Below are 14,052 nucleotides of genomic sequence, written 5' to 3'. Positions count from 1 at the left end.
ATCCAATTTCAAAAATTGAGTTGATTTTTCAAATTTGTAAATTAAAAAAAAATCATTTGCGAAACATAAAGATTTCAGGGTAAAAAAACCCAAAAACAAGAAAACAATTAAAATTCGAATAATCTCAAGCGACAAATAATTCATTTCATACACATTTCATCAAAGAAATTTAATTCTGTGAAGCAGCCTTCAAAGCACTATCCATCTTCGAACGATGCTTTGCATGATGTTTCGATCGGCTTCTCGGTTCTCTCGGTTGACGAACACTTTCAAACTTTTCAACTTGTGCAATCGCCGGCGATGCTCTCTGAGTCGATGCTTCAGCTGTTCGGATGACTGGACTCTGTGTCGATCCTCTTTTCGATGCGGATACGGTATTTCCGGCCGCCTGTTTCTTGAAGATGCTCGCAATTTTGAGCACAAGTGCCTCCATTTCTTCGAGAATTGGACCAGCCGCGCCGAGTCCTTCGCCACCCTGGAAATAAGAGAAATTGCAAATTTTACTGTGAAAACAGGCGGCGCATAAAAAATAGAGACGGAGCGCGGTTTTGTAGATTTACGAGGGATTTTGTACTCCACGTGGAAAAGTCTGAAATTATATTTTTGGTTTATTCTTGTATTTTCAACGGATTTTTTCTCAAAAATATCATCAAAAAATAACAAGTTATACATTTTTTTTCTCATTTTTTAAATTTACAGACAACGAGAATTTGATGTTTTTGAATATTTTAACAACTTTTGCCGTTAAATTTGAAAAAAAAACAATTATTGGTTTTTATTGCAAATTCTCGTTTTCTGTAGATCTGGAAAAAAAAAATTAAATTGCACATTTTGATGATAAATACAAAAAAAATCCGTCAAAAAACAAGAATTTCGGCCGAAATCTATTATTACACTCATCTAAAAAAATTAATTTTCCACGTGTAATACAAAATCCTTCGTAAATCGACATGCCTTGAGAAATTCACAAGATTAATTTAGCTCTAAATTTCTGATTTTTTTCAAAATTTTGCTCCAAAATTCTCTAAATTTTCTGAAATATTGGCTCCAAATTACATTTCTCACCTTCTCGACTTCTTTACGATGCCAGGTGAGCAGCAGGTAGGCGACAAGTCCAAGTAAAGCCAATTCGAGTAGCATTGGGAAAGAGTGTTGGAAATGGAGAATATACAAACACACACACGAGGAGAAGAATATATCAATTGGGAATGCACGGAAATTTAAAAGTACATGAGTTGGGAGAACGGTGGGGGAGATAAAAAATGAGGACGGGGCTAAGGTTGAAAAAGTTCACGGAGTTTGAGAAATTTGGGATTTTTTTGGTAAATTTTGGAGGAAATTTGAAATTGGATCACGTAAAAAAATTAATTTAATATGAGAAGTTTTTTTGAGAAAAAGCCTTTCGGAACTTCCAAAATGTTCTAGATTTGGGAATTTTAATGGAGATTTTTTTAAAGCATTTTTTAATTTACATTTTCAAAAAAAATCGGTTTTTTTTCAAAAATTCCGTTCGTATATGATAAAGGTTATTTTGGAAAATATTTTTCATCCAAAAATAGATTTCTGGAGAAAAAGAAATATAGAAAAATTAAAAAACTTCCAAACTAAAATTTTGAAAAATCTGGAAATTTTTTGCATTTTCCAGGTTTTTTTCCAACATTTTTCAAAATGAGATTTAAAATTTTTTGATAATTTTTTTCCCCAAAAAACTATCAAAATATAGTTTTCACTTGGAATTTTTGGAAAAATTTGGCGATTTTTTTCTAGAAAATTTTTAAAAATTAATTTTTTTTCGAATTAAAAAATCCGCTACTCTAAATTCACAAATACAAAAAATTTTGGAAATTTTTTTTTTTAATTGGCAAAATCCGATTTTTTCAATACTCCACCAAAAATTCTAAAAAAAAAGAACCACCTATAGAAAATTGCAAAAATAAGTTCAAAATTAAGAATAAAATCAAGATTAAAAGCTGTGGGGTTGGTACTATAAGCATGAATCAATTGGGAGCTAAGAAAAACCCGTTTCGGGGGGCTTGCCACGTGGCCGAGTTTTTTCTCGGTCAGGCGGCCACAGGAAATTCAGAAACCTAAGCTTTTCTTTTGGCACAACAGTTATCACCGGGAATTTTTTGGGGGGATGAGGTGTTGGGAAGTCAGAAAATTGGAAAATTACAGATATTTACAGTCTTTTTTTTGGGCTTTTAGGCCTCTTTTTAAGAGTCTAAGCTTCTTCTACATGCTCTTGATTTCCAGAAGAAGTCAGATTAATTGCTTGAATCTCTGCAATTAGGGGAGATTCTAGAGATGTATCAGGTTGTGGAGTTGATGGTTGAGTGTCTGTAAGAGTTCCACGACCAGATTCAGATGATTGACGGGACAGTGATACGAGAATATCGGCAGTTTCTTTTTCTTCGGCGAAAATCTGAAAAATTTTAGGGTTTTTTTTAATTGTTCAGAAAATTCAATTTTTAAGACATAACATATTGATAAATTTCACAAAAAAAAATTAGCCAAATTTTCACAAATAAATTTCCAGAAAAATATTCAAACATAAATTATCGGAATTCCAGTTTTTAAAATATTTTTTTCAAAAATTCAATTTTTTAGACATAAAATGTTTGAAAAAAAAATCAATGTTTCACGTAATTCAAAAAACTCCGAGAAAAATATTTTAATTTCAATTAGATTTTTTTTTAATGATTTTTTTAACAAAACACTTTTTTTTCCTAAAATGGCACTTACAGATTGTTTCATGTTCATATATTCATCAGTCGGGTAGAAATCGACAGTCTCCTTGATCACCGCGAGCATTTTTTCGAGATCACTGAAATAAATTCAATTTATTTCGGTATTTATGTGTTTCCAAAAGTGTTTTGGAAAAATTGGTTAAACAATTTTTTTAGTTTTCAGAAAAAAAACATGAATGAAAACTGAAAAATTAATGTATATCGGTATATTTTTTTAAAACAAAAATCATTTCTTTTGATTTTTCTAGAACAAGTTCAAAAATTTTTTTCCTAAAAAATTAGATAAAAACTGATCAAATGTAGCAATTTTTTTGAAAATTTTTTTTCTGTATTTTTTTTTCAAGAAAATATGAAAAAAATCGGTGTTTTTTTCCATAAATAAACTAAATTTTTTTCATTAAAAAAAATTTCTAAAATCCCTTACTCATCAGATTTTCCATGCATATTCGTCAAGTTTTTCGCGAGACTTCCCGCCTTTTTTGCAACATTTGTTATAGTCTCAATAGTTCCTTCAAGTACATAAATTGCCTGATTACATGCTGAATTGATAACTGAGAGTGGTGGAGCCAAATGTCCAGATGTGTAGGCTTCGAATTCAGATTTTTCCATTTGAAGACTCTCGTGATTCATGTTTCTGGCAAATTCGAGGGCACAGGAGAGATTCGTGAAGAAATAGGCTGGAAAATGAATTGAAAATTAGAACTTTTTGGTTTTTATAGACGTAAAATAACCCCGAAAGTGTGGATTTTTTATATGAAAATTTTCAAAAATATGTAAAAAAAAAGTTCAGGAGGTTGAAAATATTGAAAAAGGGCCAAATTCGCCTAAAATCTTCAACATGGAATAATTTTTTTAATTAAAAAAAATAATTTTCCGGTCGCCTGGACCAGTGAAAATTGGCCAAATTGAAGATTTTAAATTGCAGAATCTAGTTTTTTCTATAAAAATTTTTTTTCGAGAATTTTGGATGCTTAATTCAAATATTCACCAGCTTCTCCACTCATAAGCCTCGCTGGAATTGCAAATCTTGATATAAATTTGACATTTGATTGAATTAACGGCGGATTTCCACGGAATAAAACGTATATTAGTGTTGGCAGGAATTCGTCAGCCGATGTTGAAGCTTCTGAAAATTTTTGATTTTTGAAACAGGTGATTTTTTTTTGGTCTTTTGGGATTGAATTCATAAATATTTGGCTTTCTTGGAATTTTTTTCGGAAAATTCGTTCAGAAATTTTTTAAAAATCTGTTATTAAACTATTTCGATGAAATTTTACTCTTTTTTTTTCAAATTCCACTAACTTATTGTTAGGAAATACATTTTAAAAACAAAAAACCGGATTTTTGAAGTTTTTCGGCGAATTTTTTGATTGAAATTTTTTTTCCAATTTAATTTCCAATTTTTCCAATTCCAATAAAGTCCAGGAAATTTGTACGAAATTATGTTTGATGCTGAAAAAAAATTTATTTAAATAGAAAAAAACTTAAATTTCGTCAAAATTCCAAATGTTAAAAAAATATATATTTTTCCAAATTTTTTTTTCAAATTTCATGTATTTGAAATAATTTTAATTTGAAAAATTTAAAAAATTGAATAAAAAAGTTGTCTGAAAACTGGAAATTATACACTTTTTAAATAGAAAATAATTTCTTTTTTTTTCAGAAAAATAAACCGATTTTTCTGTTTTTTTTTTGTTGATATTTATCATTAAAATTTTTATAAATCTGTTCCAGATAAAATAAAAACTCACCACTCTCCTTAAGCGCCTCAAAAATCGCCTTACAAGATTTCGTCAAACAATCAAGCTTCTCAAATGCAGATCGTTTTGCATTAATCTCAATAAGTTCCGAAATAGCTTCATCAATTTTATCTCGAACCGTTTGTTTCTTAAAAACCATCTTAGTTTCCAGAAATCCAGCAGTAACCCAGTGAAGTGATCGAATACGGTCTTGCAACGACATATCAGCTACTTCTTCTTCATGATTTGCACAAAAGAATATTGAATAACAAAATGTTGATATATACTTTTCCACTTGGTCCATCACATCTTCCACTTTAACTTTACAATCCGGTGAATCAAATAACGAATGTCCACCGATTCGTTCTCCAAGATATTGATAATAACTCATTACAAGTTCTGACATATCATCTGAGCTCATTCTCATTTCTGAGATCTTATTCACCGCGTTTTTCACTGAACGAGCAATTTCTTGAGCCATTCCTGTTGAGAGATTCGCTACGAGAAAATCGGTGAATTGTTGACGGGCTTCCAGAGAATCCGGGGAGAGTTCTCGACGTCTGGAATGACTTTTATTTGGTTTACTTTGAAATTCAATTTGAAATGTTTGATATAACAAATTTGATAAAACAATTTAAGATTTCGCAGAGGTTAAATTAAAACAACTATTTTTTTTAATATAACAAATTTTTATTTTTGACTGAGTTTTTGATTTTTGAAACATGTGATCTTCTCGGTCGTTTGGTATTGAATTCATAAATATTTAATTTTCTTGATTTTTTTGATTTTTAAATGTAAAAAAAAACGGTTTTTATTATTGAAATACATTTCTGACGTCACAGCCGTATTAAAATACATGTTTGTATGTTATTTAATACAGTTGTGACATAATTTTTCTACACTTTTCAATTTTTGACACTATTTGTATAACCACATTTGTTTTTACTTTTTAAACGATTTCAGAGAAGTTTTCAGAAATTTCAGAATTCCAAGAATTTTAACAATAATCTAGGCTGATTTCAGACTTTAAAGGACATTTTCAGAGGCTTCTAGTAAATATTTCGTTTCAAACAAATTCCCATAATTTCCAAATTTTCTGAACATTTTTTCATGATTCTAAAAAATATTTTTAGAAAACTTCACATAATCCTTTATACTGTTTCAGACTATGCAAACAATTATTTTTGAAAATTTCAGATATTTACATTTATGATTTATATTTTACAGAATATGAATTTATACATTACAAAAAAATAAAATAAGCCGTTGATATTTAATTTCGGTATTTTTTATTTGCTTCGATTATTTGGGATATCTATTTTGGATAGTTAAACACCCGTTTATTGAACTTAGAATTTTTTTTATCATTTGGAAAATATCAGTAGGTTCTATTTATATCAGAGGTGGGCGGATATTTTTTCGGATATTTTCTAATAATGAATTTATCAATAAGTATTGATGTAGTTATTCTGGAAGAAATGTATCCGAACAAAAGAGTAACTATTAAGCAACATTTTAATATGATAAAACCTAGAAAAATTCTACAAGTTTTCTGTATAAACGATATGCAAGTCCATTATCCGATATCCGTAATATCCGTAATATCCGATATCCGATGTTGCTCGGCTAATAAGTTTTAAGGTCTCGGTAAGGAAAACTTGTAGAATTTTTCTAGGGATTATCATATTAAATGTTGCTTAATAGTTACTCTTTGGTTCGGATACATGTCTTCCAGAATAACTACATCGATACTTATTGATAAATTCATTATTAGAAAATATCCGAAAAAATATCCGCCCACCTCTGATTGGTATTTAATGATTTGAGAAATGCTGTAAATTTCTAAAGTCCAAATTTTTTGAAAATTTGCCATTTTCCCCCAGTTTTACTAATTTTTTTACTATTTGAAGCTACTTTAATTTCCCAAATTCCAGAAATAACGAATTCTTTTTTCAAATTGTCAATTTCAATTAATAGAAACTACTCTATTATGCCATGCAAATTTCATCTGAATATGCACTTTTCTTTTGTCCCACGAGTGGTGAGCACAATGACTAACCAAGTAGTTCATGTACTTTTCAGGAACAGAAGCAAAAAGTGTGCTCTCTCCGTGTCTTTCCAAGCTCGGCGAGCTCCTCTCAATTACATTTTCTTTTTTTTCTTCTTTAGGAGAGAAGCTGCTCTCGAAAACAAGGAGAACGTGTCAACGAGAAATGGAAAAAGGAAAAAGAATTCTCAGAATTGTTAGACAAATGAGTCAGTGATTAATTAGTTATTCATTCACAAGAAAGTTGAACTTTTTCTTTCAGACAAACATGTTCTTTGATATAATATTATGTGGCGATATGAATTTTTTATTACTTCCTGGAAACCGAAAAACACTGTTAGAAAATTTTTCCTTTTTTTTTCGATTTTTCTCAAAATAAAACCGAAAACTCGAAAAAAAAAATTGGTGTCAAATTTGCTCAAAAAAGGTGCAATTTTTTTGAATGAGAAATGCCAATTTTGGAGTGGTTTTAGGATTTTTTTTTGGGTTCTGCCAAATACGAAAATTGTTTGTATTTCGGTTTTGATTTAAAAATTCGAAATAAAAAACTTTTTTATCCTAAAGTCCTATAAAAATCGATTTTTTTCCACAAAAAATTGACTCCAAATCTAGTTAAAATAGCTAAAAATTTAATATTAAAAATCATAATAATTAATTTTTTTAGTCAATTCAAAAGTTATGCTTACTATTAGGGTTTTTTATACAATTTTGATCAGAAAGAGGTTCAAAAAAATTGATTACAAAATTGAACTTTATCTTAGAAATGAGATTTCAGGTACATATTAATACGAATTTTTTGAAAAATTGTTCTATACTTAGTGCTCTAGAAACCTCAATTATAGGCTAAAATTCTACTTTTAAAGTCAATTTTCCAGTGAAATTAGATGAAAATTACAGGTAATTTTAGAACAAAAAAACTCTGAAAAGCTTTAGAAAATTCAAAACTTCAGTTTGAAACTTGAATTTTCAGCAATATTCTCTAGGTTTTGAGCTAATTTTTGGTAATTTCCGCACTTTCAGACTGCTCTAAAAGCATTTTCTCTGATTTTTGCATTGAAAATCCCCCTAAAAACCCCATTTTCCAACTGAAAAAAGTCTCAAAAGATCGAAATCTAAGTGCCCTTAGAATGTAGTTCTCTCCTTCTTCTTACGCACCACTTCTCATTTTGTATTCGGTCACGCAGACAGAGAAAGAGGGGAGATTATACATCTAAAATTGCTCGTTTTGAACTCAAATTTTTCAGAAATTAATGTTCTTAGAATATATTTTCTTCTAGAAAATATAGCGTAGTGACTGAAAAAGGAATTGAACAAATTGCATATATATTTTTTCAATTTTGCAAAAAAAAAATCAAGCCATGTTTGAATTCCCAGGCAAACGTTGTTTCGAACTATACAGTTTTCAAAAATTGACCGATAATTTAAAACTGTTTTTCAAAATTGCAAATTTATGAAAAATTCTACTTTTTAAAGCATTTTTTTAAATTTCGAGAATATGTTTTATAAACCTTTCAAAATGAATTTCCAGGGTTTTTCAAACATTTTTCAGTCATTTTCAGACTTTTCCCTCTTTTTTTCCCAAATCAAATCACAAAAAATAACTCTCTATTCCCGTCCGACTAAAGCTCATCGTCTATTCGTATAGAGAAAAAAGTGGCAGAGATGCATAAATATATACACAGCAGCTGTATATAGAATAACAACTCTATCGTAAACAAAAAACAACAACAACCACTAATTCTCAGATTTTTTGCCCACTTTTTGACAGAAATTGGCCTAAATTTTAGAGTCCAAAAACTGGTAAAATTGCGGAAAAAAAGATATTTTAGAAAAAAAAACTTTAATAATCTTGAATCCAAAAACATCTTTTACGTCTAAAATAACCTAAATATGCTCGAAATCGCGGAAAAATTGGTTTTTGTTTTGCAGACAACGGCCTCAAAACTGGAAAAATAGTAGAAAATTGTTGAAAATTTGTCTGAAATCCTCAAAAAAAAATCTGAATTTTTATCTAAAATCACCCGAAAATCGGTTAAAATCACTTTTCCTGAATATTTTGTTTTAAAAAAAACTCGAAATTATTGAAAATTGGCTTTGAAAATTACAAAATCACTCGAAAACCAGTGAAAAGGTCTATAATTTGCTTTAAAATTTGAAAAAATCAACAGAACTTTTTTAAACCACCTAAAATTTTTTTTTATACTATAAAATTTCTTAAAAACCCACCGAGTTGGTGTGCTCGCCGGTGACGTGGAAGTTGGTGAACTGGTTCCGCCTTCTGAAAAATAGCAAATTTTAAAACTTTTTTCAAAAAAAAAATCTGTGGCCGAGTTTTTCTTTTCACGGCCACGTAGCAAAATCCCCACACTTACCTGGAATCGGAGACGTTTTAAACAGATTTTTGATGCCACGTGACTTGCTTTCTGTTGTCGATTTACGCCGCTCTTGGAATTGATCGAAACTTAGAAGAGATCTGGAAAAAAGGGATATTTGAGCGGAAAATTAGGTTTTTTTTTTTCTGAAATTTGAAAATTTTTTTTTCGAATTTTCAGCGATTTTTTCTTGGAATTTCAGGGGTTTTTTATTTTTATTTTAACGATATTTTTCTGAAATTTCCACGAATTTTCTTGGAATTTCAGGTTTTTTCTGAGATTTTAGATTTTTTCCTTATATTTCAAGGTATTTTCGTGGAATTATGAAATTTTTTTTTTAATTTTAGAGTTTTTTTTTTTGGAATTTTTCTTTAAAAAAGTATTCAAAATTCGAATTTAGGCATTTTTTTTCAATTTTTTACCTATTCTTCGCAAAATCCTGACATTTTTTCATCTCATTCTGATGAGCTCTCCAACATTTTGAGCAACGATTCTCCCACTGTGGGGTCCCGTAGAATCCGCATCCATTGACACATAACTGCAAAAAGAAATTGATTTTTATTCAAAAATGAATATAAACGATGCTCCGATATTCCGCCTTTAAAAATTGGGTTACTGTAATTTCAAAAAATCTTGATTTTTTAAATTTTCATTTATTTTTTTTATTTTTTCAGGAAAAATTAATATTGGAAATTTTAAAAATAGGAAAAAACTCACTAAATCATTAGCTTTTAAATGCATTTTTGCTTTCTTGTCCTCCTCGCCATGCTTATCTGACATTACTTTGTGGGGTGTTTGAAACTGAAAAATTTTTAATTTTTTCATGAAGAAAAAAACAATTTTAAAAATGAGAATTAAGGGTCGAAGAAAATATAAAACTACAGTTCAAATTAAAGAAAAAATAATTTTAACACAATTATTTTTCGAAAAATCACACAAAAATTGAAAATTTCGAAAAAAACTGACTTTAGAGATTTTGCGAAAGCTTATTAATTATTTTTTAAAAAATCTGATGTTTCAGATTAAAAAAAAATTAAAATTAGTTGAAAAATTGGATTTTTTTGATTTTCCAATTTTTTTCAATTGTATTTATTTTAAAAGTAAATTAAAAAAAACATTTTTTCCTTAAAATTTATAAATTATCTGAAATTTCTGAAGCTGAATTTCTAATCTAAATTTGAATTGAAGGAAAATGATAATAATAAATTCTAGACTAATAAAACATTACATCTTCGGCAAAAAAAATAAATTAAAGAGGTTTTTGAGCCAATTTATTTTAAATTATCCAACTTTTCAGTCCAATTTTCAGTGAAAATTCAATTTTTAATCAAATCAAGTTTTTGGAAGTAAAAAAAAATAAATTTAAACATAAAATCTAGAATTTCTGTCAATTTTTAATTAAAAATCGACCAAAAACCAAGAAAAATGGACCCAGGAGGGTTCTATTGGTGCTAAAGTTGTCCCCGTCTGGCAGGGAAACTCAAGCCGAAGATGGAGGAGGGCTCTACGCGGTCACAAGTTCGCTTCTCTGCGTCTTCACACTCTCATCCTCGATTACTCAGTCTTCATGGAAGCTCCGCCTCCATCGTGCTTTGAAAGCTGGAAACAGCTGCTCGTTCTGAAAAGATCGAGAGGACATACTCGGAAATCCGATTTTTTCGGAAATTGGTTTTCAGAGCGTGCCACCAGCCATGAACTTTTGAATACATACACAATCTGGGGGAATTGTTAGAACGAATACAATGAAAATTTCCTGGAAAATGGGGATTTCCATGTGGATCAATCAAAATTTTGAAGAAAAAAAGCTAGTTTTCGAAGAAATTTTTTGTTTTTGTGTTTGCCCATCAAATTCAACTTATTTCGGAGTTTCCACCAAATTTTACAGGATTTTTCTTTCAAATTTGCAAAAAAAAGTTACATTTTTTAGCAAAAAACTATTTTTTGTTTAAATTGTTCTGCGCATTTTTTAAATCTTATTTTAGAGATTTTTTCTCGGATTACAAAATTGATTTATTACGGTAACACAAAATTCTGAGAATGCGTATTACACAGAACATCTGCCGCGCAAAATATCTCGAAGCGAAAACTACGGTAGTTCTTTAAATGACTACAGTAGCACTTGTGTCGATTTACGGGCTAGATTTTTGTAATGAATTTATTTATCGATAGAACATTTTTTTAAAAAGCAAAAAAATGAGACTATTATCCGAAGAAATATTCGAAAAGAAATTCATATCAAAAAATCGAAAAAAACTAATTTTTCGATATGAATTTGTTTTCAAATATTTCATCGGATAATAGTCTCATTTTTTTGCTTTTTAAATAAATGTTCTATCGATAAATAAATTCATTACAAAAATCGAGCCCGTAAATCGACACAAGTGCTACTGTAGTCATTTAAAGAACTACCGTAGTTTTCGCTTCGAGATATTTTGCGAGTCAGATGTTCTGTGTAATACGCATTCTCAGAATTTTTTAATACCCGTAAAAATTCCTAAAAATAATTACGTGGGGATTTATCGATTAAAAAAATTCAAAACTTTTGACGTGGTGTTTTTAAGTGAAAAACCGTAAAATTGAATTATTTCAATATTTTCAAAATGAGCAGCGAAGGATCGATTGTTCCTATCAAACTTGCACAACGATTTATTGTAAGAATTTTTTTTTAATTTATTGATTTTTCCGCAATTTTCCAACCAAAAAACTAGTATTTAATCGATTTTCTTTCAGCACGTTATCGATTTTCATGCGGATCCTGTGACTTGTATCAGTGCGTCTTCTGGAACCGTTTCCTACGATTCAGTGACGTCACCAAAATACCCTCAAAATGACGCAATTCTCGTAAGTTTTTTGGGGTTTTTATTAGGACAACGCGCTCTATTGATAACCTGGGAGTGAATCCTGAGTGGAAAATGATATTAATTTAAAGGCGCATGCACTTAGAATACAGTAGACAATTTTCAGTGTGGCCAACAACCGCCTCCCCCTCCTCACAAATCGACAATTAAAACCGTATTCAAGAAGGAGCTCATGGAAATCCCGATTCCAGTGGATATTGAGATGTTTCGTGCGATTCAAAAGTTAGTCAAAGATGGCCGCGGAAGAGAAAACTCGGCCACGGGGAATCAATTTTGAAAAGCGAAAAGCGTTAGGCTTCGTCGCAAGACTTCGAAAACGACAGTAACCCAATTATTTTACAATTCAATATTTCCCAGAGAACAAGATGCAAGAAAATACGCGTGCATCAAAAACTCGAAAAATGTGAATGGTTTTGCGGAAGCCGGAAAAGAAGTTGAATCGGCGTTCAAAGAATGCTTGAAGAATTTCAAGAAGCCTAAGAATGATCCAACGAGAAAAGCGGTGACCAGTGTCTCAATCGAGTTTCCGTCGGGGATCTCTGATCCTGTTCATAAGCCGAAGGATATTCATAAAGTTCATTTTAAAGTATGCCTACGGCCTATTGCCAGAGCATCTCGGAAAATTTCTCGGAACCCGGAAGATATAGGGCGCCGCAAAACACTATCTAACTCATCTATTTATTATTTTAACTTAATTAAAATAATAAACAGGCGAGCGTTACAAAGTGTTTTGAGGCGCCATATATCTTCAGAATCAGGGGAGGTCATTTTAATTTCAAGAAATTCAGAATTTTCAGTGTGGGAAAATGTATCGATAAAAATGATTTTAATATGGCTTATACATATTTTGGCGGTTCTTCGAATCCATTTTAGACGTTCGAAAAATATTGAATTTCAGAGGTTTTACACATCATTTTGTGGCCCGATTTTCTTGTTTTTAAAGTCAAGAAATTTCTTTAAATTTGGCTCACAAAATGATGTGTAAAACCTCTGAAATTCAATATTTTTCGAACGTCTAAAATGGATTCGAAGAACCGCCAAAATATGTATAAGCCATATTAAAATCATTTTTAACGATACATTTTTACACACTGAAAATTCTGAATTTCTTGAAATTTCATAGAATCAAAATTTTCAGAATTCCGATAATTTCAAGTCAAAATTGGTTCACAGGAACATAGGTAGATAGGCATGATATAGCCTACCTACCTATGTGCCTGCGAACTTTACCCAAGAATTTTCAGGCAATATCCGAACGCCTATCAACTCGTATTCTGGAGAAGTTGGGATACCCTATCGATGGTCACCAACAATGCCAAATCGCGTCCAAAATGTGCCTCAATTCACCATAAAATTTGTAACTCAAGAGGCTTTTGAATAAAAAAAATTTTTTTAATTTTTTTTCTTCAGTTTTTGAAATTTCTGGATTAATTTCTGGAGAAAATCGACAATTCAGGGGGAAAAATCTTTTTTTTTTTAATTTCCGAGTTATTTCTAATTTTCCTAACAGTTTTGACTCAATTTCACTGGAGATCTGCTTCAAAATTGCACAAAAGTGGAGAATAACTGGAATTTGAGTTTTTTCCAGCTTTTCAGGAAAAAAAAAATGGAAAACCAAGTTTTCCTTGATTTTTGAGATTTAGTCCATCAAAAAAGGAAAAAATTGCGAAATTTCCCGATTTTTCAGGCTTTTTTAAAAGGTTTTTCGGCAAAAACATCAAAAAATGGTTCACAATTTGAAAAAAATTCAGAAAAAAAAGTTTTATATATTTTAAGTCTACTTCTGACGCAGGAATTCAGAAATAGACAAGAAAATTGTCAATGACTCAAATAATCCTAGAATTTAGAAGAAAATCCTAGAATTTAGAAGAAAATCCCGATTTTTTCGTAGTTTTAGAGAAATTTTATAAAAATCCTGGTTTTAACGAAATATTTTTGGATTTTCTTGGTTTTTTTAATTATAAAATAGTAGCTTTAGATTTGAATCCGTCTCAAAATGAGACTTTTAAGCTTTTACTACTGAAATTTCACGAAAAAAAACCCCGTTTTTCTTAACTTTTCGCTATTATCTCAGTTTTTTATTCCTTGCAGATTTTCAGACTTAATCCCTCGAACTAATCCCTTCCTTTTAATTAAACTAAGAGGAAGGAAAAAAAAACGCCGCGGGAGGAGTTTTTATGTGTCACTGCTTCCTCTTCTTCAAGCTCTTTCGCATTTATTGGAATCGGATTATGCACGGAAATGAATAGGAAATCAAGTACGAATATATTGGAGTTTTGACGTTAATAT

At 30.2% G+C, this 14,052-nt stretch overlaps 3 protein-coding genes across 7 annotated transcripts; 1 reads left to right on the top strand and 2 right to left on the bottom strand.

Annotated features, from left to right (window-relative positions):
* Window positions 1-123: 123 nt before the first annotated feature.
* Window positions 124-2,422, bottom strand: Y39A1A.24 (uncharacterized protein). The gene is made up of 2 exons (NM_001392198.1): window positions 1,066-2,422; window positions 124-475 (listed from the first exon to the last, which is right to left on the bottom strand). The coding sequence occupies exons 1-2, from the start codon at window positions 1,138-1,140 to the stop codon at window positions 170-172; spliced, it is 381 nt and encodes a 126-aa protein (NP_001379032.1). The 5' UTR covers window positions 1,141-2,422; the 3' UTR covers window positions 124-169.
* Window positions 1,115-9,706, bottom strand: rabx-5 (Rab5 GDP/GTP exchange factor; the record flags this gene model as incomplete). Of its 2 annotated transcripts, none has more annotated exons than NM_001392197.2 (9): window positions 1,115-2,422; window positions 2,743-2,824; window positions 3,172-3,424; window positions 3,736-3,873; window positions 4,499-5,046; window positions 8,760-8,811; window positions 8,906-9,006; window positions 9,328-9,443; window positions 9,623-9,706. In NM_001392197.2, 9 exons carry the CDS (start codon window positions 9,683-9,685, stop codon window positions 2,222-2,224), a joined length of 1,554 nt encoding a protein of 517 aa, NP_001379324.1. The 2 variants fall into 2 exon arrangements, with proteins under 2 accessions (NP_001379324.1, NP_001360492.1); NM_001372654.2 differs by having other exon boundaries at window positions 2,222-2,422; window positions 4,499-5,055; window positions 9,623-9,685.
* A 1,782-nt stretch (window positions 9,707-11,488) lies between these two features.
* On the top strand, window positions 11,489-13,161 carry Y39A1A.2 (Reverse transcriptase domain-containing protein; the record flags this gene model as incomplete). 4 transcript variants are annotated; one of them, NM_066935.5, is made up of 5 exons in its annotated part: window positions 11,489-11,556; window positions 11,636-11,746; window positions 11,870-11,985; window positions 12,121-12,349; window positions 13,008-13,161. In NM_066935.5, the coding sequence occupies 5 exons, from the start codon at window positions 11,506-11,508 to the stop codon at window positions 13,113-13,115; spliced, it is 615 nt and encodes a 204-aa protein (NP_499336.3). The 4 variants fall into 4 exon arrangements, with proteins under 4 accessions (NP_499336.3, NP_001360489.1, NP_001380249.1 ...); NM_001372652.1 differs by lacking the exon at window positions 12,121-12,349 and having other exon boundaries at window positions 11,505-11,556; window positions 13,008-13,156; NM_001392196.1 differs by lacking the exon at window positions 11,489-11,556 and having other exon boundaries at window positions 11,632-11,746; window positions 13,008-13,147.
* Window positions 13,162-14,052: the final 891 nt, after the last annotated feature.

The sequence above is a fragment of the Caenorhabditis elegans genome, chromosome III, assembly GCF_000002985.6.
Source record: "Caenorhabditis elegans chromosome III".
Taxonomy (NCBI): domain Eukaryota; kingdom Metazoa; phylum Nematoda; class Chromadorea; order Rhabditida; family Rhabditidae; genus Caenorhabditis; species Caenorhabditis elegans.
Note: the sequence above shows the minus strand (reverse complement) of the source record. Positions and strands in the feature narration are given on the sequence as shown.